Source organism: Podarcis vaucheri (assembly GCF_965113315.1).
Source record: "Podarcis vaucheri genome assembly, chromosome: 8".
NCBI lineage: Eukaryota > Metazoa > Chordata > Lepidosauria > Squamata > Lacertidae > Podarcis > Podarcis vaucheri.
This window is the reverse complement of record NC_138766.1, coordinates 52,218,766-52,244,048: the sequence shown is the minus strand read 5'-3', so window position 1 is coordinate 52,244,048 and position 25,283 is coordinate 52,218,766. Positions and strand designations below refer to the sequence as shown.

Below are 25,283 nucleotides of genomic sequence, written 5' to 3'. Positions count from 1 at the left end.
AATGGCAATGACAATAGGCCAGAACTAAAAAGTAACAGTATCATTGTAATATATATGTTTGCATTAAGTTCAATAAATCTTGCTGTAACCCTGTGAGAATTTGGCACTGTAGACCCACAGTGCAGATGCAGTCCAAAAGCTGAGACAGCTATTTGCCTAAAACCACATACTAAATTCATTGCAGAGATTAGATTTGCACCTGGGATTTCACAGATCCACCAGTTGGCCACTATACTAATATACTATAATATATTAGCTCAAGCATTGTATGTGGTATCTGAAAGTATTCTACATGTTGATTATGGTATTGATTGTTTGCTCTCTTTCTTTCTTTTCTTTTTTTGCAGGAGAAGCTATAGAAGGTCTTAGGGAGAGTGAGTACCTTTTGATTCATTCATGCCGACAGTGGACCACAATTACAGCTCACAGTCTGGAGGAGGGACATTACGTCATAGGGCCGAAGATAGAAATCCCTGTGCATTATGCTGGTAAGTGTGGCTTTGGCTCTGAACTGCAAAATAAAGGGTGACTGAGTTGCCCACCAATTACGCCAGCTTTTTGGCTGCTTGGCAAAGGAAAGCAAAATTGACAGCAAAGGTGACTATTACTTTAACAAAATAAGTGCAGAAAAGGAGCTGTATTTCATTCCTACAAGCTGATGATACGCACCAGTATAAACTGCTAAATCGTGATTTTAACTAGGAAAGCTTCATTAGCTGCTGGAGAAAAGTGGTACAAGTCTCATGCAAAACAGTCCTCCAAAGTTGTTTTGAAAAAAGATCAGGTGCCCAACTACATCATGCCTGAAAATGTACTGAGCCACATGATAGCCTACTTATGCCTGTTCCTGGCAGCAGTGCTACGTGCTTCTGAATAAGCATGTGGACTTGGAACGGATGCCAATCAGGATCATTTTTTAAAAAACTTACTTTCTCTTGTAAACAACTATTGTTTAGTCTAACCTATGACATCGCTGCAAGTTCATGCATGCCTTCCCTTTCTGCTGAGTTCTAAGAGTTCCCTGTTGTCTGGAATAAATAGTTGTGGCCAGTCTGTTGCTTTTCCTGGGGACTTTTTCATTTCTCTTTCTCCCTCTGTTCAAGCTTCACCAGGCCCCTTTTTAGTGCAGGTTTTTTTTTTAAAAAAATAAAAAAATAAAGTGACAGCTATAATTTGAAATTTCCTTAGCTGCATTTAAGCTTCCTTTCTCTTATATCTTTTTAAAACTGGGTCAAGACTGCAATTCTAATCAAAACATTGTCCTTTTGCTTCACTGTTCCAAAAGGTCCCTTGGCCTGCAACAATGAGTGTACTGGGGCAATCATGTCTCTGCTTAAGAAGACAAGATAGGAATGAGCCTCAGAATCACCTAGGCAGCCCTTTTGATCCTCCCATTGTGCAAGCAAGTGAACAGAGCAGGAAGTCTTCCATTAATTATAGTTAACGATAGTTCAGACAAAATGGGAAACTATAATTAATTGAAGAGTTGCATTTAGGGAGGGGCTATAAGCACATTCATAGCACGACTTACCACACTGAGTTATGATCATATGAACTCTCCCACTCATTCTTAAATAGTAGCCTCCTGTTTTCAGCAATATGTGAACTATATCTTTTTTTCCTCTCCTTATAAAGGAAAAATAATTATAGGGTAGGGGTTGAAGGGACGGGGACCTGGAGTAGCGTTCCCCAACCTACTGTCCTTCAGATGTTGTTGGACTATAACTCCAATCAGCGCCAGCCAACATGGCCAGTAGTCAAGAGTGATGGGAGTTGCAGTCTCCCATCTTTAAATAAAAAGTGTTATTTAGGAACACAACTGGCAACAATAAATCCTATTAGCATTTTACAGTACTGAAATTTTCCAAAGTTACTGGTACATCTATTGTGGGGCAATCAGAGGCCAGTTTCCTACTACGTACACTCAGTGGCTCTATGGATCAGTTGGCAGGCTTTTTCTTGAGAGACTATTAGACTTTAACTGCAATTTAAAGAGTACCTCCGAGGGCCTTTATAATTTGATCACCATCTGATAATGTTACTTGTGTTTGTCATAATGTGCTCTCTCTCTCACCCAAACAACTCATTTATGAATTTAGTGATTCTGCAAGGAAACTAAGAAGCAATACAGAGGTGCAATTCAGATGAGTAGTATAAAAAGCAACTTCATCTTCCACATCAGAGGCACTTTCTCTTCCTATCTTCAGTTTCTGAATCTTAATCCCCTGCATTATATGATACAATTACTACAGGGAACTCATTCAAAGCAGTTACTGGTGTGCTATATTTGTTATGTGGTTCCTGCATACATTCCACTTGTAACATTTCTTTCCTTTTGCTTCCCAAACCACATCTACACCATCAGCAGAAAATAGTTGTAAAACATTGATTGCCATGGCCTTTCCTGAAGTCCCCTGGTTATGATTGCTGTGTTTTCTTCTTCTACAGTTACCAAGATTCTTTGGAGAAGTTATTAGTGTAAATAGCTTTGCTTTGTGGTGCAGATACAAATCCATGAATGGAATCTAGAAATTGAGGCTCTACCCAGTTCAGTTTAGAATGATTAAAAACAGAAGACCAGCACTACATATAATAACTTATATACCCATGTGGAAATAAGATCAAAAGTATTGTGCATAACATGAAGTATATATGGGATATATGCAAAAGAGTAAATATTGCAGAAGTTCAAAGGCAAGAGTTTGCTCTTGTTTGACAGCACACAGTGTCTTTTCCCAGGGTTAGTGATGCCAAGTCTGTCATCATTAAAGAGTAAAATTCTGTGTCAGGGAGTTAACCATGTTACAAAATGATTAAAGGAGCACTTGCTACTCAATATGCTTTCTCAAAGAACTGAACTTTGTTTCCTGATCCAGCTCAAGGTTGAAAATGGAGTGGATTGACTTAAGCATTTTCCGGCTTGTGTGTGCCCATGTTAGGGATTTAAGAGTGTGGTTGACCTCTTGAAAGAGCAGTCATGCATTTTTTCTGCTTGCCTCAGAAAAGCAGAAATTATACCCATGTAGAGCTTCAACATGGATCTATGCAGTGCCTGTGGTTGATGAATGCTGCTCTAGGAAGAGGAGAGAGAATATGTGTCTTGTATGCAGGTGTCTTGTGACAAACTTTAAAGGGATACAAGTTCTAAATCCAGAAGAGGGAACAAGGAGTTGATAATATTGTTGCCCGGTTTGTTTGTTTTTATTAAAGTAATGTATACACAGACCACTTCCTGTGTAAAGATCTTGAAGTATAAAATTCCAGTGAAGATAAAATGTTAACATATAAAACCAAATTTATTAAAATATACATAAAATCCAAATGAAATGGATGAGTCAACTAGCTGGGATAAGCCTGAGCAAACTTACTTTAACTGTCTTTGGTATAACATTTTATTTATTTTGTACAGTTTATATACTGCTTGACTGTAAAACAACAACCCTCAAAGTGGGTTATTGCTGCATTATTCAAAGTGAGGGCAAAGTGGCTACATGTGAAGTCCAGGTTCTTCCATTGTGGCATTCAAGTGCCTTAAAATCTGACTGCCGTGGTGGTGGGGACTACAGCAAGCTCCAGGTGATCTGCTTATTTATCTTAAGAGCTGCTAGAGGGGAAGAGAAGGAAGTTCTTCCCCAGAACCATCTCCTAGATCTCTCTATGTTGGGTCTTAGAATGCATACGCTAAAAAAAACCAGCCCCTTAAATCTTTTAAAACCCTTAATGTTCAGACCTTACTATAACCCTCAAACATAATTTGAGAACAAGCTTGAAGCCATCCCATGGTATCTGGGCTTTCTGCCAGATGGGGGCATGCTCTGTCACAAGGCATCTAGCTCTCTTCCTACTTCTTTGCAATGAAGAGTGCCACCACGGCATCACACTTCAGTGAGATCATTTGTTTAAAGTATTAGTTTTAGGTGAGGGGAACTATTCTGCCTTATTTACAAAGAAACACACTACGGTGTGTTGCAATTCCTTGTTTACAAAGAAACACACTACAGTGTGTTGCAATTCCTTCAGCCTACAGAGTAGCTGGAACTACTGTTAGGGCATTAACCTTGCCTACAGCTCTTCTTGAAACTCTTTAGGTTTTTTTTCCAAATTGGTATGGGAAACCTAGCTATTCTTTAATTTTAAAAAACAACAACACAACCCTAAAGAATAAAGCTTACTTCTTTGTGTTGTATGGAGAGTGATAGATGCACAGTGCCTCTGAGTGCAGTGGAAATAACATGATCAGCACATGTCTTAACATGCTGCTTTTCTGAATATTTTCAAAGTTTCCCCCTGTGCAGCTATACTTGGCTAAACTTGAATGCTACTTTGTACACAGATTTGATGAGTGAAGCAGTTGAGCTGCAATGAATCATTGTCGGCTGAGCTAGTTTCTAAAAGGATTGGACTACTACTTTGGGCACAGTGTGCTATGGTGTCTAGATAAAGGGAAGTAATAGTACCACTCTATTCTGCCTTGGTCAGACCATACCTGGAGTACTCTCTAGTTCTAGGCATCACAATTTAAGGAGGATATTGAGAAGCTGGAACATGTGCAGAAGAAGCCAGCCAAGATGATCAAGGGTCTGGAAATCAAGCCTTAGAGGAACTTTGGAGGGAGTTGGGTATGTTTAGCATGGATAAGAAGAGACAGAGATGAGATATGATAGCCATCTTTCTATTTATCTGTACACCGGTAATCATATCATTCATTCTGATTATTCGTATTTGCCCATGCAACAGAAGCCTGTTACACCAAAATGCAAGCAAGTTAATAAGCTGCCTTGGGTGCCCTATGGAATGACCTTTGCTGAGAGGGGATGGGGGGGCAGTACAACCCTGCTGATTCTCTTGGATGTCTTGTGGCTTTTGACGTTATCAGCTGAATGGGCTGTCCAGGCTGGGTGTAGGAGGCACCACTTGGCAATGGCATCAATCCTAATTGGATGTGCTTTGTCCGTTCTGGGAAAACTTGTGGAAAACATAATTAAAAATAAAAGTACGACGCATTTAAGAACAAATCTTGCTGAAGAAGAGCTGTCATAGCTTCTGCAAAAATGATAAGCATAGGGGTGATTTAGTGGGCATTGTGTAATCTGGACTTTCAAAAAGCTTTTGATAAAGTTACTTGCCAAAGACTGCTGAGTAAACGTAGCAGTCATGGGATAAAGACAGATGTTCATCCACACATGCATTGGTGGGGACTGTTTTATGGACAGCATTTTAATTGGGGGGGGGGTTTAGGCAGGTGTTTTGCATTCCTAAGCAATAGATTTCCAGGCAGGCTAGAACCTTGAAGCTTTTCTGCTTAGAAAATGCTATAGGGCAGAATGTTAAGTAGGGGACAAGTCTTTCCACCTGGGGGGGAAATGCTGGCTATGGACACAGGAATTCGGTGTTTTATTTCAGCATCGCCATGCTTCCACTGCAGATTCGTATGCATGTATATTGCTTTGGGTCTGAAGCTTCCTAGTGAGAAGAGGAGGGTAATCGCTGTGCCAAATGAATAATATTTGGGTCAGGGCAAAAACTTGGCAGGGAGCTAATTGTGTGAGCCAAGGTTGCTTCCTGCAAGGATCACTTAACAGCCAAGCATAAAAGAACAAGAAGGGAGGATCTGGGCATGTGTGGGAGGAAGAGGGAGGAAGAGGGAGGAAGAGTGAGACCCAACAGCTGGGCTCCAGCTGGCTAGGATTGTCTTAATCCTGGAAAAAGAAAACCAGCCAATCTTGCTTCTACATTTGTCTGTTTGCTTGCCATAGTGTTTTCAAGCCTTTAACACTGCTATTAAATATAATCCCCTATTATGTAATCTGTAGGTGTCTACCTCTCCATTATCTCTTCCTCCATAGTCATTTCCAACTTTGGGCATAAAATTATAGAACTAGAAATTACCCCCTTGAGACTACTCTTCCCCTCCCCCCCACCCTCCCTTGCCGTTTTCTGGGGGTGAACTAGGAATATGTGTGCTCTTACATAGTCCCTGCTTTCTTCCAAGTGTTTCCAGGGTGGTCACATTGGAAAATGGAGCAAATGCACCCACTTTTCTGCTCTTCTGTTTCTGGAAAAGTGCTGGAGACCTTCCTTCTATTTGTCCACTCTACTTCAGAGCCTAGTACATCTGTGTACCCCAGATGTGTCAGAATGCTTTGAACCCAAGACTGCTCCAATTCTTTTTTCCCCTTTCCTTTCCTTTTAATAAGTCTGCTCAGTTCCCTTGCCTGCTCCTCACATTTGTACCCTTGCGTGTTCTTTCATTCATAAACCCTGAAGTCTCTTCCTGGAATCATTTGTCTTTTCTACTCCTTGTTATCAGACACTCCTTCATAACATTTCCTCCTTTCTTGAACTATGATTCTGACAGCAACCTGAAGGAACAGGTGCATAGTTTGGGCGAACTCCTGGATCTAGTTCTGTCATTAGAGGCACCCGTTTCCTCGGTGGCTAAGATCAGGATAGTTTGGCTCACACACACACACACACACAGGGAACTTCAAGGTTGGATATCTGCAATGTAATCTATGTGGAGCCACCCTTAAGCTTGATCTGGAGGCTGCAGCTGGTGCAGAGTGCAGTGGCTACATTGCTAGCTCCTTAACTTGCTAGTCTCCTTCTGGGCCAAGTTCAAGATTCTGCTATTCAAACATAAAGTCATGTCATTCATAGATAGATAGATAGATAGATAGATAGATAGATAGATAGATATAGACCTGGTTACTCAAGAGGCTGCCTTATCCATTACCTCTGTTCACTCTCTGAAGCATGGTCTCCCCCTCCTCTCCTCTCCTCTCCCCTTACAACTTTGTCTTCACTGGGGTTGTTTCCCCTGTTTGTAAATTGTTGTAGCAACGCAACTCTCCTCCAGCCACCTTTCGAAATCATTGGTAAAGGAGACCAGATACAGCCCTTGGATCCCAGAAATATTAATTCCACTGGGGAAGGAACTGTTTGAATTGAATGGCTGTTTCAATCTGTAATGGATTTGGGACTCCTGATGCTTTTAAAAGGCAGGCATTGAAAACACCTATGGTGTCAGGTTACGTCATACTGTTCAATGTTTGCTCAGATGTGTATGTGTGCACGCCTTGGTCTAGAGAATGCTGGTAGGAAGTGTGGTTGGAATACCTCAGTCAGCAATCTTCCCCATGGAAACCAGAAGCGCTTCATGTCTGGGAGTCAGTGCCAGGCACGTCAGCCTGGCCTATTAAAGCAACTGACATCATAGATTTCTCGGACTGTGACTGAATTGTGGTACTAGGCAGCGGCTGTTGCTGAACTGAGGCTCACTGCTTAGCGGTTCATTGCGAACAAATACCTATTGTGTGCATTACACATAATGTACAATCACTGAAAAGTCATCTATAATGCTAAAGCATTTTCTCTATGCATTGTGGGGAGAGAGGGGGGGCTCCTTCACTGCAAGAAACCAGAAAAATCGAAGTAGTCTGAAAGCAGACCGGAACAGATGCACTGTTCGTTCTCAATTAACCTGGATTTATTTAAAGTGTCTGAGTACTAATAATCTTCTTGCTAGTATAGCAAAACACTACCTGCATCGCTCTCTATGTAGTGTGAGAGAGCCTGGGGAAAGTGCATGATCCATTGTCTCTAACAGTTGCAAATAACAGATGGCAGCATAATGTGATTCCATATGAATCCTAAGCACTTTGGCCTTTTATAAATTAGGATTTATCAAAGAGCCTGCTCTTTCCAGACAAGTGTTGGTGACCCACTGACTATAAAAGTGCACCTTGCAACTTAATAGCTTTTCTTTCACACAATTGGCTTCCTGGCCAGACTGAAACCTTAGCAGGAAAAGGATTCTTTTAACATGAAAGCAATTTTGTGAATTTATTAGCAAATTATTCATCTCTACTGAACTTCTCCTCCTCTTCCTCCTCCTTCTTCTTTTCATTTGATTGATTGATTTTTAAATGCTAACTTGTATTACTTTCCTTCAGGGCAAGGACATCAGCCCTGTGACCTTCCAAAAGTTGTTGGACTACAACTTCCATCATCCCAAGCAATTGGTCATACTGACTGGGGCTGATAGGAGTTGTAGTCCTGCAACATCTGAAGGATCACAGGTCCCCCATCCTTGCTATATAGAACAATATCTCTGGCTATGGAATTAAGGGGCTAACATAATTAGTAGGGGGTTGGTTCTTATTTGATGACCTTGATGTGTTGCTGCCCCACTCACCTTTGATTTCTCAGCAGGGCTGCACTCATGCAGAGGTGCTGATGTACATGGGGACAAAACATGATGCCTACACTCACATTATCACCAGCAACTCTTTACCTCTGTGCTATCCAGGGCTTAGATCCAGAGCCTGTCCTGGGAGACCAGGGTTCAAATCCCCCACCCTGTGAAGCAGATCATACGGGGACTTTGGGCCAGTCACTCTCCCTCAGCATAATCTACCTCACAGGGTTGTTGCAAAATGGATCTAACCTTTGAGGTGGAACATGCAGCTAATGGAGGAATGTGCACAATTCATTTCCTTTACTCCTCTTATTGGCAACTTGCCCCTACACCCCCAGCTTTGGGGCCTATGTTTCAGCAGGTGTAGCCAGTGGCGTAGCGTGGGTTGTCAGCACCCGGGGCAAGGCAAGTAATTTGCGCCCCCTAACCCATGGATTTGCGCCCCCTAACCCTAATCCCCAGATGTTGCGCCTGGTGCGGCCGGCCCCCCCTGCACCCCCCACGCTACGCCACTGGGTGTAGCTTACTCCTTCTAAAAAAAGTTAAACCACTAGTTCTACAACTGATCCATTGCTGTCTATCAAGTTTCTTTAAACTAGACATTGGATACATTTTTTGTTTGCCGTCTTTGTTTCCATCTGCTTGGAAAAGCTACATGTATTTTACATAAATGAACTACAGTGGTACCTCTGGTTACTTAATTCGTTCCGGAGGTTCGTTCTTAACCTGAAACTGTTCTTAACCTGAAGCACCACTTTAGCTAATGGGGCCTCCTGCTGCCACCACACCGCTGCTGCATGATCTCTGTTCTCACCCTGAAGCAAAGTCCTTAACCTGAGGTACTATTTCTGGGTTAATGGAGTCTGTAACCTGAAGCCTCTGTAACCCGAGGTACCACTGTATTGGAGATTTTTCTTTTAAGGTTCTCCTTTTGTAGTGTAATTTGGTTTTGTTGCTCTGATTCCCTTCAGTTTTACACAAGTGCTATGACAAGTCAAAAGGGACAGCACAGTTTGTATCCTAAAGCGACACACAGAAAATTGCTTACTGGAGAATGTAGATTATTCCAAGTAAGAGTGAGCTAATATTGGGAAGGGATGATGATGATTTTAAATGCATCACTGACACCATGATAAATGTTTTCAGCTCGTACGGGTTAAGCAGCATTTGCTTAAAATAAACTCCTGAGCAGCTAGAGGAACTCTAGCATTCTTTTGCTTCTGAGCCTGCCCTTGTGACTTGTAAAATAGAATGGCATGTTTCTCCACCAAACTGCTGCGACCGTCTAATTCTGTATAAGCTTCAGGGATATTGCATTCCTTCTTGCTCTTGGTTTCAGTATCAAAGAAACACCAAACAGAATAACTTGAATTATAAGAGTTCTATTTCTATTTGCAGTAAAAAATGAAATAAAATATGGATGCAAGGGGCAAAAGATAGTGTATGAAGGTCAGGGAAATCGGAGAGGTACCAGTGACTTGATGAGCAACACAAACAGAAATAGGAGTTTCGAAAATAGAAAAAAAAATTGTAGTTCTCATTTCATATTATATTTCATGGACCTGAAGTCAGGTGACTATATGACTGCTGGCAACCCCTGTCTTTCTGGCAATTGTCCCCCCCCCTTCAAAATATGAGCGCACATAATGATGTTGTTCTTATTGGACACTGCTGGGGAAGTTCTAGCACCTGATAGCCACACCTGGTTAGGCCCTAAGGGTCTATTTCCCCTGTATTTCTACTATGGTACCCACCATGTCATTTCTGTAATGTTTAACTGCGTTTGAAAAAGCCCATCAAATGTATGTAAAGGAGCAACCATTGTGATGTTCAGGTGTGCTTCTTAGGTGCCATTGGATTCCTTAATGTTTTTCAGACATTACAAAAAAGACACAATCGGACTCCAATGAAAATATTGAGGTATTGTCATGGACTGGTTGGATACAGAGGAATGGTAGAAGGAACCAGCCTGGGAACCCCCAAGGGAAGAAGGCTCAGAGCCCGGGGATTGGTGGTGGGACAACAATGAGCGGTCAGAGGGAGAAGACTGAGGGGGAGGAGGTGTTGGAAGCTGAAGAGTTAACGTAAGGAGGGAGAGTCTGTGGCAGGGAGTAGTCTTGAATCAGCAATAGAAGTGAAACCAAGAAAGTGGGATGTGGGAGGCCAAGAGACAGAAGAAGCACAGGTGTCCCCCTCTCCTGCTGCAACAAGATCTCCCTTCCCCCTGGTCTCCCCAGGACCAAAAGAGGCATGAAGTGGGAGGAGCAGAGACAGACCCACAGATGCAGTCTCAGATTGCTTGAGAAAAACCCACTTAGGCCTTCAGTCTCCACAGCTGCCTTGGAGGGACAAGGCCTACTGAAGAAGAGTTTCTGTACTCAATCAGCCTGGCACTCCTGTGTGGATCCTATTTCTTCTAATAAATAGTTAACTTCACTTACTCAGTGTGATTTGCTGCTGTCTCACTCCTGAAAGGAATCTACCCTTTTCAGCCGTGCAGCCCTCAAATGTAACCTTAAGGTTTAGAAAACAGCAGAGGAAATTTTATATAAGTGTTCCATATTGGATCGGTGACAAACTCTTGCAGAGGAATGTGCTCAGTGGTCTGTAATGTAAAAGAATTATAATTAAAATAATTGCCTTATTTCTCATGTATTAATTTTTTCTATGTTAAGCTGCATCCTCAGACTTTTTTGGTGCTGCTCCTGGTAATTAGCAAGGGGCATTCATGGAGGTAACACCCATATTCTAGTAATTGTTCTATTCCTATATATAGCAAAGTATCTCTTAGACTGCTGATCCCATGTTTAAATGGTTCGGATATTTATTTCTCTTTGACTGTGACCCCAGTGGAATACCATGTGCCTGTTGCAGAGAGCTTCATACAAATGTGTCTTCTCAGAGTGAAGGATACTTCCGAGAACTTGCAATAGTAGACAATACCTTAGGCTGCCCGAGTTATCTCTCTGATGCTTTATCTTGTCATATTTGTCTGAGTAACGGTGAATCCTTAATGGATCGTCTTAAGTGGCTAATGTCAGGAAGGTTAGTCTTCTAACTTTTAACAAGAGAAGCATAATGCAATTTCAAAATGAAAGCTTTACTCATACAACATATCAATGCTCTTTGTTCAGTTAGTAATTTTAAACTATATACAATATAATATCCTTTCCTTTCAAAGCAAATTTGGGCTTAATCTTTATATTCATTTATCTTGCACTTCTCATCTTTTAAAAATTAAAATGCAAGTTCTCCCCCCCCCCATCAGCTGACTATCAAAAGCAGTGAAGTGCTTGCTCATAAAAATTTGAATGGGAAAGTTTCCCAGAAAATGTTCTGTTGCTGTGAATTGGTGGATATAGGATTGGGCTTGCTTGCTTTTTAGTTTTGTTTACATAGTGAAGTATGCGGTGTGAATTTTATGTGCCATATGAATAAATGAATCATTACATGGTGGAACTAATTATTTGTTCTAAAGTTAAATTATTTGCCCTATGGTTAAGTTGGGATACTTTTTAAAAGGGTTCAGAATGCTCTTTTGTTTCTATACATTGCACAATCTGTGTTTAGTATGTCTTATAAACATCCAGTGCCATGAAACCTTTTGTTCATGCTTTTGATTTGAGGGGGGTAGTTTTGTGTTTGTTGTTTTGTTATTAACCAACCCAGAAATAGAGGCATTAAGTCACCATGAAAAGTTCTCCAGGGGTATGGTTTTGGGGGATGAATGGAAAGGGGAAGCGATAGCTTGGAGCACTGCTGAGCCCAAATTTAAACTTGTTAAGAAGCCTAATTTTAAACATGTGATTAGCAGAGGCTGAAGAGATTTAGAAGTTGGCAAGCAATCAAAGTAGAAAAAGTACTAGAAGTTTCATTTTTTTAATTTTGATGTACAGATGAGGTAATACAGCCCCACAATTAAGTGTGGGGAGGGGAGAGCACCAGCTGTGAAATGCTAATGTAGGAAATGTAACTTGGAAAACGATCAAAAATACTGAAAACAAGTGAATATAGTATTGTGATGGTCAAAATGTATTCACTTAACATTTAGTATTAAGCATTCATAATATAGTGCCTAATCCTACACCTGTTTTTTCTCTGAAGTGAGGACTGGATGATCCTTGTGGTCCCTTCCAGCTCTACAGTTCTATGTGTCCAATAAAGCTTCCTCCCAAGTAACTGTACATAGGAATGTGCCATTCCCTTAAATAAGGGCAGAGCAGTAGATTTTCCTGGCTCAGAAAAGTGACAGTTTTGTGCATCAAAATCCAGCCTGAGTTAGTTGTACACAAGGTTGAATTCTGGGATGCTGTTTCATGGTGTTTTACCTTGACAACAAAAGATTGCTTTAGGGATTTATCTTATTTCTCTAAAATATTTGTGCTCAAAATGGCTCTCAAAAGCAAAAAATAAAAATTAAGGCAGCAACATTTAATCAGTTTTCATTTCCCACTACAGTCAAACCTCGTTCTGCGTCCGCCTCTGTGAACGTCCGTGGCAAACCCGGAAGTACCAGAATGGGTTACTTCCAGGTTCGCCACTCGAGCATGCACAGAAGCGCTAAATCGTGCACGCGCAGACACAGCACTTCGATGTGCGTCATTTTCGGGTTGCAGCGGGACCTCCGGAACGGATCCCCTCATAACCCGAGGTTCCACTATAGTTGGAGAGCAGCAACAGGAAAAGGCTATGTTGCTCTCATGTCTTGCTTGTGGGGCTTCCTGCAAGCTGGACTAAATAAGGCCCTGAGTCTGATCCAGCAGAGATCCTCTTAAATTCTATGATGAAGAGACTAATATAGTGCATATTTATATTGACAAACGGATGCCTTGATTGATCAGGAAGTTTGTGTTATAGATATAGACATATATAGATATATCATTGTTTTTCCCAGCATGCACACTTGTTTGATCAACCCAGAGCTCAAGACAATTGATCAAGGTTTTTTTTTAAAAAATTGAGATGATAGCACTAATCTAAATATATGTATAAAGAGATTTCCTTTAAAAAACAAGACCTAGAACAGTAGCAAATCATGATCAAGAAGACACCCCTCCTCTTAGCTATACAAGGCCTTTCCAACCATGTGGTGCTTAGCAGTTTTGTCTAAAGTGTGTCTAAAAATCAGCAAGCGGAGGTGGGGCCATCACTGAGAGGGTCCTGCTCTGTACTGTTGATCTCTCCTATAGAAGGTTCCCAGATCAGCATTATTGAAGATGACCTCCCATGTGGACCTACACAGGAAGAGGTACACTTGCCAAATGCAGCATAGTGGCTTTGTAATGGCAGGTAGAAGGCGACCAAAACAGGAAATATGTGGTGTTTAAGAGAGACTTAGGTTTACTCCCCCGTATCCCTTCCCTTCATTCCTTGACATGCTGCTGTCACCAGATTTCCTCTCCAATTACCTCAAGGGTAACTTGGTGAAAATTGGTTGCAGTAAGCTCCTTTTCTTGTAATATAGTTTCAAGTCTTTGTTCCCCAGAATTCTTCACCAGACAATATTTTATCCACAGCAGGAAGTAGTAGGATGAATAAAAATAAGGCTAGATGTTGAAGCCATGAAGTCACCCTATAGGCTCCACTTAAGGATACCATGCTCACTGGAAGGACAGATCGTGAAGCTGAGGCTCCAATACTTTGGCCACCTCATGAGAAGAGAAGACTCCCTGGAAAAGACCCTGATGTTGGGAAAGATGGAGGGCACAAGGAGAAGGGAACGACAGAGGACGAGATGGTTGGATAGTGTTCTGGAAGCTACCAGCATGAGTCTGACCAAACTGCGGGAGGCAGTGGAAGATAGAAGTGCCTGGCGTGCTCTGGTCCATGGGGTCACGAAGAGTCGGACACGACTAAACGACTAAACAACAACAAGGATACCATTGCTCTGAAATTTTGTGCTGCAACAATTGTGGAATTGAATGACATAACCCCACATTGTATTGAAATATTATTCAGATAAGATAGTGTTCTGCCTTTTCAGAATAAAAACTTTTCGCCTCTTACCTCATTAAGGTCTGGTTCTTATCCTTCCCCTTTTCTTTGAAATGCTTTAGTCATTGCTGGAAGCAGCTCAGCCAGTTCTCAGTACATTTTGCAAAATAGGGCTGAGTTCAGCCATAAATCACCAACATATCTTTATTTCATTAAAAAAAAGTGTGTGCCCTGTTTGCTCTTCAATGTTTCTATTGCCAGGGTGCCTTGCAGACTCCTTGGGGAGAAAGGGCAGGACATAAATCCAATAAATAAAATAATAAAAGAAGGGTGATGTTAAAAACTGCAGATAACCTTTACCGTTTCAGTGATTAGTTTATGAAAGCACACAAAGTCAAGTTAAAAACCAATGCAGATAAATTAAAAAGTTTGGGAGAGTAAGCAGGTTTTGACCTGGTGCCAAAAATATAGTAAATTAGGTGCCTGGTAAGAGGAATCATTTGTTACTACTGTTAACAAGGCCCCCTCTCCTCTTCCCACCTACCTAACCTCAGAAGGTGTTAGCAGACAGGGAAGAACCTCCAGAGATTTTTTTCAATATACAGACAGGCTCAGGTAGAAGAAAATGGAAGAATTTAATGCCAAGGAGGCTGATAGCCAACCACCATGGTACTTTTTTGGGGGCAGGGGGTTACATGTAGCTCTACAAGGTACTTTAGGAACTGAAGTTAAGGTTTGCTGTCTGAAAAGCTACATAGTTGAAACAGGTATGTTTGGTAGGTATGACAACCTTACAGTACAGTTATTCCAAGGTATTCCGTACAGGTGTAAGTGGGCTCATGTGCTTTCAATCCAATAGTTACATCCTGCTTTTTAGTATGCCCAAAACTTCAGCCAAGCATCTACACCTGCCAAGTATAGCAGGCTTATTTCCCTATGCACAACTTATGTTCCACCACACAGAGGGTGGGCAAGTATTTGTGCTCTCCCTTCCCCCACTCCTTTGGAATGGCTTTAATTAAACATTTCCAGATTGATGATGATCCATATTCCCACCTCCTCCAGAGTTTTCTCGAAGCCATCACTTTAATCAGTTTTAATTATAAGGATGTTCCTCCTCTTCTTCTCACCCTTAATTGTCTGCTGTTCTCTTGCTTTTTATTTTTAATTTGTGCAGTTTCACTTCAGCAAAATGGTGCAAACAGTAGTAAGTTGTAAGTATCCAAAGAAATAGGACTTACTTAGGATAGCAGCCTTCTGCTGCTGCCTATTTGTGGTTGTAGAACAGGTGTGGACCAAATTTGGTTCTCCAGGCTGTTTCAGCCATACCACACTTGCCTGCCCTACACCTGATGTCATATTTTATTAAGTATGGAACCAACAAATCTGAAGTTCAGCTGAAAGGGGCTTTACAGACAATGTATGTTGGCATTGGCTGAAAAGCCTCTTCTGCAGCACTTCCCATTGACAGATGTCAATTATCTGGTATCATTATCACATCAGATGATTCACTTGTCACAGTTGGCCCCATGGAAATGTGGAGTGTGGGGAGATTAAAAAATCTGTCTTGGAGGTGGGAAACAATTTCAGCTCATCATTACTCTCCACCTGCTGTGGGGAAGCTTTTTGGTCCAGCAAGCCAGATTCTTATCTCGCCCCACCCACCCTGGCCACTAACTGAAATATACTGCTGTGCTCAGGAGCAGCATCAGAGGGAGGCCTCCAGTAATTGTATGTATTTGGGGCAGGCGTGATCTCATGGCAGTCACTAGGCGAGGGAGCAGTATTGTCATCAGGCCCACTGTGGGGCCAAGTTAGGAGGTGGAGTCACTGTAGCAGAGAGATGCTGCAGGGCAGAATCCTGCTAGCAACAACCAACCCACCTGGTGCTTACCTCTCCAGCTTTAGAAGAAAGACAAAAGGTCCTTACTACTTCCTAACCATAGGCTCCCTCAGTTTAGTTAATTGGGCAAAAGCCATCAGGAGGAGCAACAGGAAGCAAGTAATTAGACCAAAGGCACCAGGAGCAGGCTTGAATTAAAGAGATTATTTCCCTGAAATTGCACTTTGCCGGGCTGCACTGGTCATAAAAGACACAGTTCATCTGAGGACACTTTAGGGCAATCGCTTTTAAAATATAATGATAAAAACAGTTGCGCTAAACATATTCCAAAGAAATTAATCAATGTGGACTTCTCCCTTCTCCATAGAAAGAAATGTCTGACATGTGATTGCCAGGCTTCCTTCAGTGTTAAGCCAATAAAATAATATGCCATTAATTAGAGGCAGTTTCAGTATGTTATTTAGCTTAATTTTTACTGTCTCTTCTGCTCTCTTTCCTGTAGTGATTTAGATTGATTGGTTGTGTTAGTGAGAATCGGTCTTTAAAATCCATTAAGTTCTGGTCTCTGTGAAAAAGATTCTTATCTGGCACCTTTCAAAGGAAATGTACTCAACAAAAAGTTTCCTTGTTCATGACTTCTGAAATAGATCTTTTTGGAGGAACAGTAAGGCCTGTGATTCCAGCTTAAGCCAAAACTTTGCAGGTTAAGGGTGAATCTACTATTTTTTTATGTTTTGTGGGAAAAGCACCCCATTTGCAAAGCATCCAGAGGGGGGGGGGCTTACAGCACAGTCCAAACCCAAGATCTGCCAGAATGAGTAAGTTTGGAATAGGTGGATTTTGGGCTTTCCCACTTGAGCCAGGGCTTCATTGGTGTAATACTTCCTTCATCCCTGCTCAATGAACCCTGGGCTATGCTAACTCTGCAGGCGAAATTGACATAAGTTTTTAAAAGGGGGTGTTCCAGAGATGTGGCAGGGGGAGGATGGGGAAAGGAGAGGCTTACAGCTATTCAGGTTGCTTTTAGCTCAGTCACGTGACCTGGCAAACTGGTGGAACTTGTGCAGACAAAAGGACTGGTGCAAGGCAAACTCTATTTTAAAAGCTTGGCTTCCCTCAGGCATGATCAGCCAGCAGAGGCTCCACTCCTAAAAGGAGTTTGGAATATGAGTAACTTATGCTGGCATAATTTAAGGTGATGTAAATTCTGATGGCTTCCTATCTGTAGGACTGCTCTGCCCCACATTGAAATTGGGTCATTCAGGTTTTTGTCATTTTTTTAATTACCAGACTTCCCCCAGAAAGGTTAGATCTGAATTAAGGGGAGGAAAAGAATTGAACTGGCCTTTTTGATGCCAACAATGCTGCATGAATATTGTGAAACAGTTCGTGATGAGAACCCATCCCACAATAAGCAGCTGTCTAGAAGCAAACTGTGTTTGCTTTCTGTATTAAGAAAGGCCTGCTTGGGGCTGCAGGAAATATATACTGCTTCACAACTGGAATTCTTTTTTAAACAAACTAACAAAGTCATCACCTGGTTTTCCAAGTTTCCAAAAGCTAGATTTTTAAAAATATATTGGTGGAATTAGTTTTCAAAATTATTGAAATAATATCTAGCCACCTGGCTGTAATAAACTCAGTGTCTACAGTGGTACCTCGGGTTACATACGATTCAGGTTACATACGATTCAGGTTACAGACTCCGCTAACCCAGAAATAGTACCTCGGGTTAAGAACTTTGCTTCAGGATGAGAACAGAAATCGTGCCCCGGCGGCACGGCAGCAGCAGGAGGCCCCATTAGCTAAAGTGGTGCTTCAGGTTAAGAACAGTTTCAGCTTAAGAACCGACCTCCAGAACAAATTACCGTAAGTACTTAACCTGAGGTACCACTGTACTTGCTTCAGTTAATGAGAACCTGAGACAAAGGCAATATTGGAGCACTCACACACCACTGGTCAAACACCTAATATAGTAGAGCATGTTGCCGAGGAATGTTTGGCCTTTATGCAGGGGCAGAGGGAGGCAAATTTCAAAGATTAATGAAAGGTGAGATATGGCAAGCCTATTATTTACTATTCCCAGTCCATGCCTGAAATTCTGTGGTCTGATTAAACAATGAATTGCTACTGTTCAAGGAATGGAAGTCTTTCCTTTTGAGAAGTTAGCATTGCATGAGTTTTATTCTGAGAATTGTGCCACGTCTTCTGCCAGAGAGCACTGGAAAGGTAACATCTCCTGCCTATGTATTCCTCCAGCTAGCATCTATCCACTGACAGCATCCCTAGCTGACTGCAGCAGCAGTTGTGCTGCTGTCTAGCACCTGCCCATTCAAGAAAGAGATCGAAGTGCTGCAGATGCAATGCACTTGCATTCTGAGCATGCATAGGTTGTAGCCACGTCTGGGGAAATAGATCAGTGGGTAATGGGTGGAGCCAATCCATCTGCTGGCAGACAAATAGAGGAGACTGGCCACAGGGGCCCCCCTTTGTTTTCCAAATCTAATACTATGCTTTACCCAACATAGTACAGTATAGTACTACAAGGCACCAATGGGAAATGTGGGTGCTGGGTGTTACACTTTTCACTCTGCATCTTCAGCAATAATACTTGCTTAGCGGAAGAAGAGTTCACAATTTGGAAAGGGAAGTTTAGGGTGGGATGAATGAGCATAAGCTGTTTCATTGTTTTCATGAAGATTGTTTTGAGCGCTAGCTGTATACTTTTTATGGAAAAGTATTCGTGCTTTTCATCAAGTACTGCTGATGACGCTTTTGACGGGGCAGGGGAAATTCGCAACCCTAAGCTGCAACCCTAAGCTTGTGTAAAAGGCCAACTAAATCATGTGTTTTATTTATGAATATAAATACAGTATGCTTAGTTTATGTGTTTAGGATTGGAGTGCAGTTCTGTCATACTGATCCCCATGTATATAACTGCCCAGTGATTGTACCAAAAACATCCCCATGGACGCCACAAGGGGAAGGCAAGTGAAAACTTTGCAATTAGTTAGAGGTTTCCCCCCTGTGCGTTTTAGAATAGCAGGATCAAGAAAGGTACTTATCTCAATGCATCCCAGAAACCTTTTGTGCTCCCCCTACTATTTTCTAAAATCTATTTGTGTAGAGATCATAATACAAGCTGCAGTGAGCAAAATATAGGCTTTCCACAGAGTGCTATATTAGCCCGAGTTCATATCTCATAACCTAAGACGGCTACTCTGTCTTGGTTAACTGTGTGTTCATTCAAGAAGAAACGCTTCGGGAATTGGCAGTGTACACGACCGTACTAAAAGCCTACAGCTTAAAGCTCACAGGTGACAAATCTCTGGGAAATGAAATTCTGGTTCTCTTGATAAGTTCACAGCACATGATTTCTAGCATGCTTGAATAATTCCTGACCGTGACACAGCTGCTTCGCGGCCCACCTGAATATGTCATTCTGAACTCCTTTGTCAAGTAATTTCCACTCTGTCTGGCACTGGATGAACAAATATCTCACGCTGCCACAATTCTATTTGGGTTGAGAAGAGTTGAAATTTATATAATATTCTTTTCTCCCTGATCTAGAGCACAGCAAGTGTCACCAAAGCTACTGCTCTGTGTGTACTTGGGAGCAAGTCTAGTTGAAATAGGTGACTGAATTTGAATCACGTGTGTATATAATCAGGACAAATTTCTTTGGAATCAGTGGGACTTGCTTCCACTTAAAATATTTTGGATTGGAGTATTTGCATCTTACGGGTCTTATTTTTAATTTGATGGGATAAATTTAAGGCAAAAATAATCAGACGTACATTTTAAAATGCATTATTTAGAAGGCACCTAACATTTCTTAGTGCCGTGCAAAAGGTTTGTAACCTAAGGATAAAGACAAGGCACATTGGTGAGGAAGGGAGAAAGAAAGTAAAAGGGGAGAAGGGTATTAGCCAGGTGAACTGATGTGTTCTAAGGAGGCACCTAAAAAGGGCAGCCTAGTAATAAGGAACTGCAAGGGGAAAGGGGTGTAGGTAAGGAATAGAGAGGTTGTGTTTTATATAAGCATTTATTCATTTTTATTAGTTCCATATCTTGCCCTTCCTTCCAAGGGGATCCCCAAACAGCTAACAACAGAAAATAATACAAATGATAACACATCAGTCAAAACATACTATAAATGACAACAGTTAATATCTTCCATCAATGCAATTGACACCTTCTTTAGTTATGCTCCCACGGGCCTGGTAAATATACTGTATTTTTCGCCCTATAGGACACACCTTTTCCCCTCCAAAAATGAAGGGGAAATCTGTGTGCGTCCTATGGGGCGAATACAGGCTTTCGCTGAAGCTTGGAGAGCGAGAGTGGTCGGTGCGCACCAACCCCTCTCGCTCTCTAGGCTTCAGGAAGCTATCAGCAAGCCTGGGGAGCCCGTGGGATTTCCCGCAGGGCTCCCCACGCTGCAGATAGCAGCCTGCCACCGAGCGCACGGGGCGTCCTGAAGCAGAGCACCCCGCGCGTCGGGCAGACATCCGCAGCATGGGGAGCCCTGCGGGAGTTCCCGCAGGGCTCCCCACGCTGCGGATAGCAGCCTGCCGCCCGGTGCGAGAGACACCCTGAAGCATAGCGCCCCGCATGCTGGACAGACATCCGCAGCGTGGGAAGCTCTACGGGAGTTCCCCGCAGGGCTCCCTAGGCTGCGGATAGCAGCCTGCCGCCCGGTGTGAGGGGCGCCCTGAAGCAGAGCGCCCATCGCGCCAGGCAGACATCAGCCAGCCCCACAAGCTCGGGGGACAGCGGGGAGGTGCAGCGCCGCCATCCCGCTGTTACCCGACCTGGTTTTGGGGGGGAAATAAAGGGGATTTCCCCCCCTTTATTTCCCCCCAAAAAAACTAGGTGTGTCCTATGGGACGGAGCATCCTATGGGACGAAAAATACGGTAGGTACATTTTAACATGCTGTCTTAATATAGGCTAGGTGGGGGAATGCCTGATTTTCACCTTGATGGGAGTTGTATAATCAGGGCACCACCACCAGGAATGCCCTGCCCCTTCCTGATCCTGCTGATGGAACCACCCAGGGCCTCTCTCTCTCAATTGTAAAGTCTGGGTCAGAAAGTACAGGGGCAGGTGCTCCTTCAAATACTTTTGTTACTGCCTTTTATTCTCTGCTGAATTAGTTGTGTTGTGGTTCCATTTGAGTCCTTGGATTCTGACCAGGAGTGGGAAGCACCAGAGTATAAGGAGGGGAGGGGGATGAGACTATGCAGCAGCATCCAGCAATCTCACCCAGGGACAGGTGGGGAGGCACATTTCTCGGGTTTTCTGCCTCTCCTTAAAAGTTTGATGGGAGAACTTGTTGGAACAATGTTACAGTTCCCATGCAGTCTTGGACCTCTTGCTGTAATCTTGGACTCTTGAGCCTTGGCCTTGGCCCTTAGATTGGATTGTTGTTGCTGTTCCTCTGCACTATGAGAGCACCTGGACTCAATTCTACCCTTTCCTAGTTGCTGGGTTTGTACTGTTGGACTAATATACTTCCTTACTTAGAAGAAAACTCCTCGGTTGCCTGGTTTTGGATAGGAACCAGAGCAGGTTCTAGTTTACACTTCTCTTAATATGCCTTTCCTGTATTTCATTCGTGTCAGTTTCTTGACTTTTATACAGGATCTTGGAATCTTAAAGTTTTCATTTGAGTAAAAGAACCCAACATACATAATAACCTAGTTTCTTGTCTGCGTTTCTGGAATGAGAGCTTAAGCTGTGTCCCTCTGTCTCTGAAATGAGGGCAATGAGCTCGGAATCAGGAATGTTGTGGAGCATGGTAATCTTGTAAGATGGAAAATGCTTGAGGAAAAATCTGTTTAATCAGAGTGCCAATGCATGAAACAAACTGAAGTTTTGCATGGTCTATAGATTATGTGGTACTAATTTCACATGTGGCTAAAAGCCAGAAAGGATGAATCAACCAAAGTAATTCTTGACATCTTAGCATTAATGGATTTTCACTTCATTAAAATGCATATGTGTGGAGAGAGAAAATAAGGCAGTAAATTTGAGAATGAATACAAGTGCATTTTGTATTGACTACAGTTAAAAAGACACCACCCAGCATTTGAACCCTTGTCTTTCAGCTCTCCTTGAAATAAGTAATTGATTCTGTAGAGGAATGCCAGTTGCAGTTTAATTTCCCTAATCAGTACTACAGTACTGCCAAGTAGCTGCAATGCAGTTAGCAGAGAAGTAGGTTAACTACACCTCTGGTCTAGTATGGTAGGCAATTTGGTTCAAGAGTAGCTTAGCACATCATCTGTGTTTTTCCTCTCCACACAGGCACTCATGAGAGCACTTCTAGAGGAAAAGTCGCATCTGAACACATATGAGAAGCGGGTGGCGCTGTGGGTTAAACCACAGAGCCTAGGACCTGCCAATCAGAAGGTCGGCGGTTCGAATCCCCGCGACTCGGGGTGAGCTCCCATTGCTCGGTCCCTGCTCTTGCCAACCTAGCAGTTCAAAAGCACGTCAAAGTGCAAGTAGATAAATAGGTACCGCTCCGGCGGGAAGGTAAACAGCGTTTCCGTGCGTTGCTCTGGTTCGCGAGAAGCGGCTTAGTCATGCTGGCCACATGACCCGGAAGCTGTACGCCAGCTCCCTCTGCCAATAAAGCGAGATGAGCACCGCAACCCCAGAGTCGGCCATGACTGGACCTAATGGTCAGGGGTCCCTTTACCTTTACCTTTACCTTTACCTTTACCTTAGGTTAACTACACCTCTGGTCTAGTATGGTAGGCAATTTGGTTCAAGAGTAGCTTAGCACATCATCTGTGTTTTTCCTCTCCACACAGGCACTCATGAAAGCACTTCTAGAGGAAAAGTCACATCCCAACACATATGAGAAGCAGTTCTTAGGTTTAATTGTTTTGAATATTTTGAATATTATAAATGCTTTGTGGAGCAACTGCAGGTATTTCTTGATGAGACTGATTATCTAGATCCACTACAACCTGGGTTCAGACCCAAATCCATAAAACTGACCTGGGCCAGTTAGTGGGAAATTCAAAATCAGATAATCTGTCTTTTGAAGTGTTGAATCCTTGTTTTGTGTTTTCGCCCCGTTGAGAGGATGATCAAAAAGAATGGTCAAGTAATCACTTCTAAATCAGCCACAAGATAACAACCCTGAATATTATCAACAAACAACTATGCTTTGGTAACCATAGCCAGCTTAATTATCCTTATTTGAACTGCAGGAATTTCAACTAATCTATAATCTAGCTTGAAATTCTAGTCACATTCTCTTTTGTTCATGGTAAACAATAGTTTCTCCTTTTTGCTTGTTAACTTGTAACATTGCTATAACAGAGTCATGTATCTCCTCATTGCTTTTGTAATAGATCATTTCAAGTTTTGGACTATTGTAATTTGACTATGTAGAATGAGTTAAGCATTGGAAGCTGTCTGCTGGGTTTGATTTATGCCTCTGAAAATATTGGAAACAGCTGACATTCAAGAAAAAAGCACATCTAGAATCTAAAGAAAGGTACTCAGTACTTCCTCATGGGATATTCATTTCCTCCCCTCTCAACATTTAGAGGTCCTATGATATTCTCACTCTTATAAAATCAAGAGTTGTGGAATTTCTACCCTCAACACACCAGTGCTTAGTGTGAAATTATTGTAAACCATCTTAAGCTTTCTTCTCATTTGTGTAATCTTGCCTCAGAATCTTGAAGAATCAGATCCTTGTGGATTCACAAAATGAGCAGGTGGGTGGTCAAGCATACACAGACCTTTCTGTCCCAGGGGAGGGACAATGTATCCTTGTGCAGGCTGGTATGCCAGTGATCATGTGTCATGTCTGTAGGCGGGCCGGGAGAAAAGATAAGAATCTCTCTCTCTCCTCTACAGGCAGGATAGAAGTAGGTTCCTCTCCTTTCCCCACACGTAGTTGGCTAAGTGGTTTGTGGTCAGTTATTCAGTTATTATCTCTAGCAGCCAAGTTGTTGAATGAATCTCTGATTATTTTCACCTGTTCATTTTTTATAACATTTCCAGCTTCATTAACAAAAGCTGCAGGGACACATGTTTTGATGGTTTAAAGAGCGCAAAACCTCAAGACATTTATACAATAAAACAGGGTATTTTTTGTTATTTATTTTGTATTCTTCTGCTCTTGTATGAGCCATTCGGTATGTAGAAAATGTGACCTAATCCCTGCTTTGTTAATGAGATATACTTCAGAAAATGAGGGTTTCTCCTTTGCATTGAGCCTGTTGCCTTTGCAATGCAAACAAATCTACTTGTTTCAGATTCGAGTATTAATTTAGTCTTCAGTTTTGCTCTCTTTTTTTCCATCTATGCTCCAGATAGGCACCCTGCCTCTCCCCCTACATGCAAGTCCAAATAGTGCCTTATTTTTTAAAAAAGGGAATTCTGTGTTTCCCTTTTTTAGTGTTGTTAGCCGCCCTGAGCCCGGCTTCGGCTGGGGAGGGCGGGATATAAATAAAAATTTATTATTATTATTATTATTATTTAAGGGTCATTCCATAGCAATTGATCCAGTTTTTTTTGTAACTTAAATTTAAAATTTAAAGTAAGTTCAGCATGTCACATATAATACTAAAGCTCATGAAGTTCTGAAGAGACTGGTATTTTTCGTTTTGACATCTATCAATTATGGGCTGAGTTTTTAAGGTTTCTGTGTAGTCCGACAAGGCCAAAATTGTCAGTTTTTTGAAATTTCAACCTCTTATAACTAAAAAATGGGATGAGATTTTAAAAAAACCCCTAAAAATGTTGTTGGATCACAACACCTATTATCCTTAAACAATGGCCATGCTGGGCCAGGGTTGATGGAATTGAACATCTGAAAGGCTCCATAATGGTAGAAAGAAATTACCATATCTCAGCCATCAACCAATGTTACTAAAATGGCAAATGTCCACTGTTCTTATAACTAAAAATATGACTTAGCTTTTTAAAAAACAATTCCCTTTTAAAAACCTGACCTAAATGGGCTTAAGAAGCATTTCGTAGATGGAGCTTCCACTCACGGAAGGACTTCTTTCATGAGTGCAGCTCTCCTTCTGTAAGCAGAAGTGGGAAACAAGCGGTAGATGTTTGATTACTTAGACTTAGATTAAAACTATCATGTGTTACTGCAAGATCCTTGCAGTAGCAGAGAAATATGATAGGATTAGATAGCTTCATAATTATTTTCCCTTTCAAATTCTCATGAGAGTTTTCCAGGGCTTCTTGTCTAAAAAAGGAATATATATATATATATATATATATATATATATATATATATATATGGAAGTTGTTAACT

General features: G+C 41.9%; 1 protein-coding gene across 3 annotated transcripts in view; it reads left to right on the top strand.

Moving 5' to 3' along the window:
• GAREM1 (GRB2 associated regulator of MAPK1 subtype 1) overlaps nucleotides 1-25,283 on the top strand; it is a 75,278-nt gene that overhangs the window by 21,020 nt on the left and 28,975 nt on the right. For all 3 annotated transcript variants that reach the window (XM_082234799.1, XM_082234801.1, XM_082234800.1), the window contains one exon: nucleotides 348-488. In XM_082234799.1, coding sequence (XP_082090925.1) covers nucleotides 348-488 — 141 coding nt within the window. The remainder of the gene's footprint in view (nucleotides 1-347; nucleotides 489-25,283) is intronic.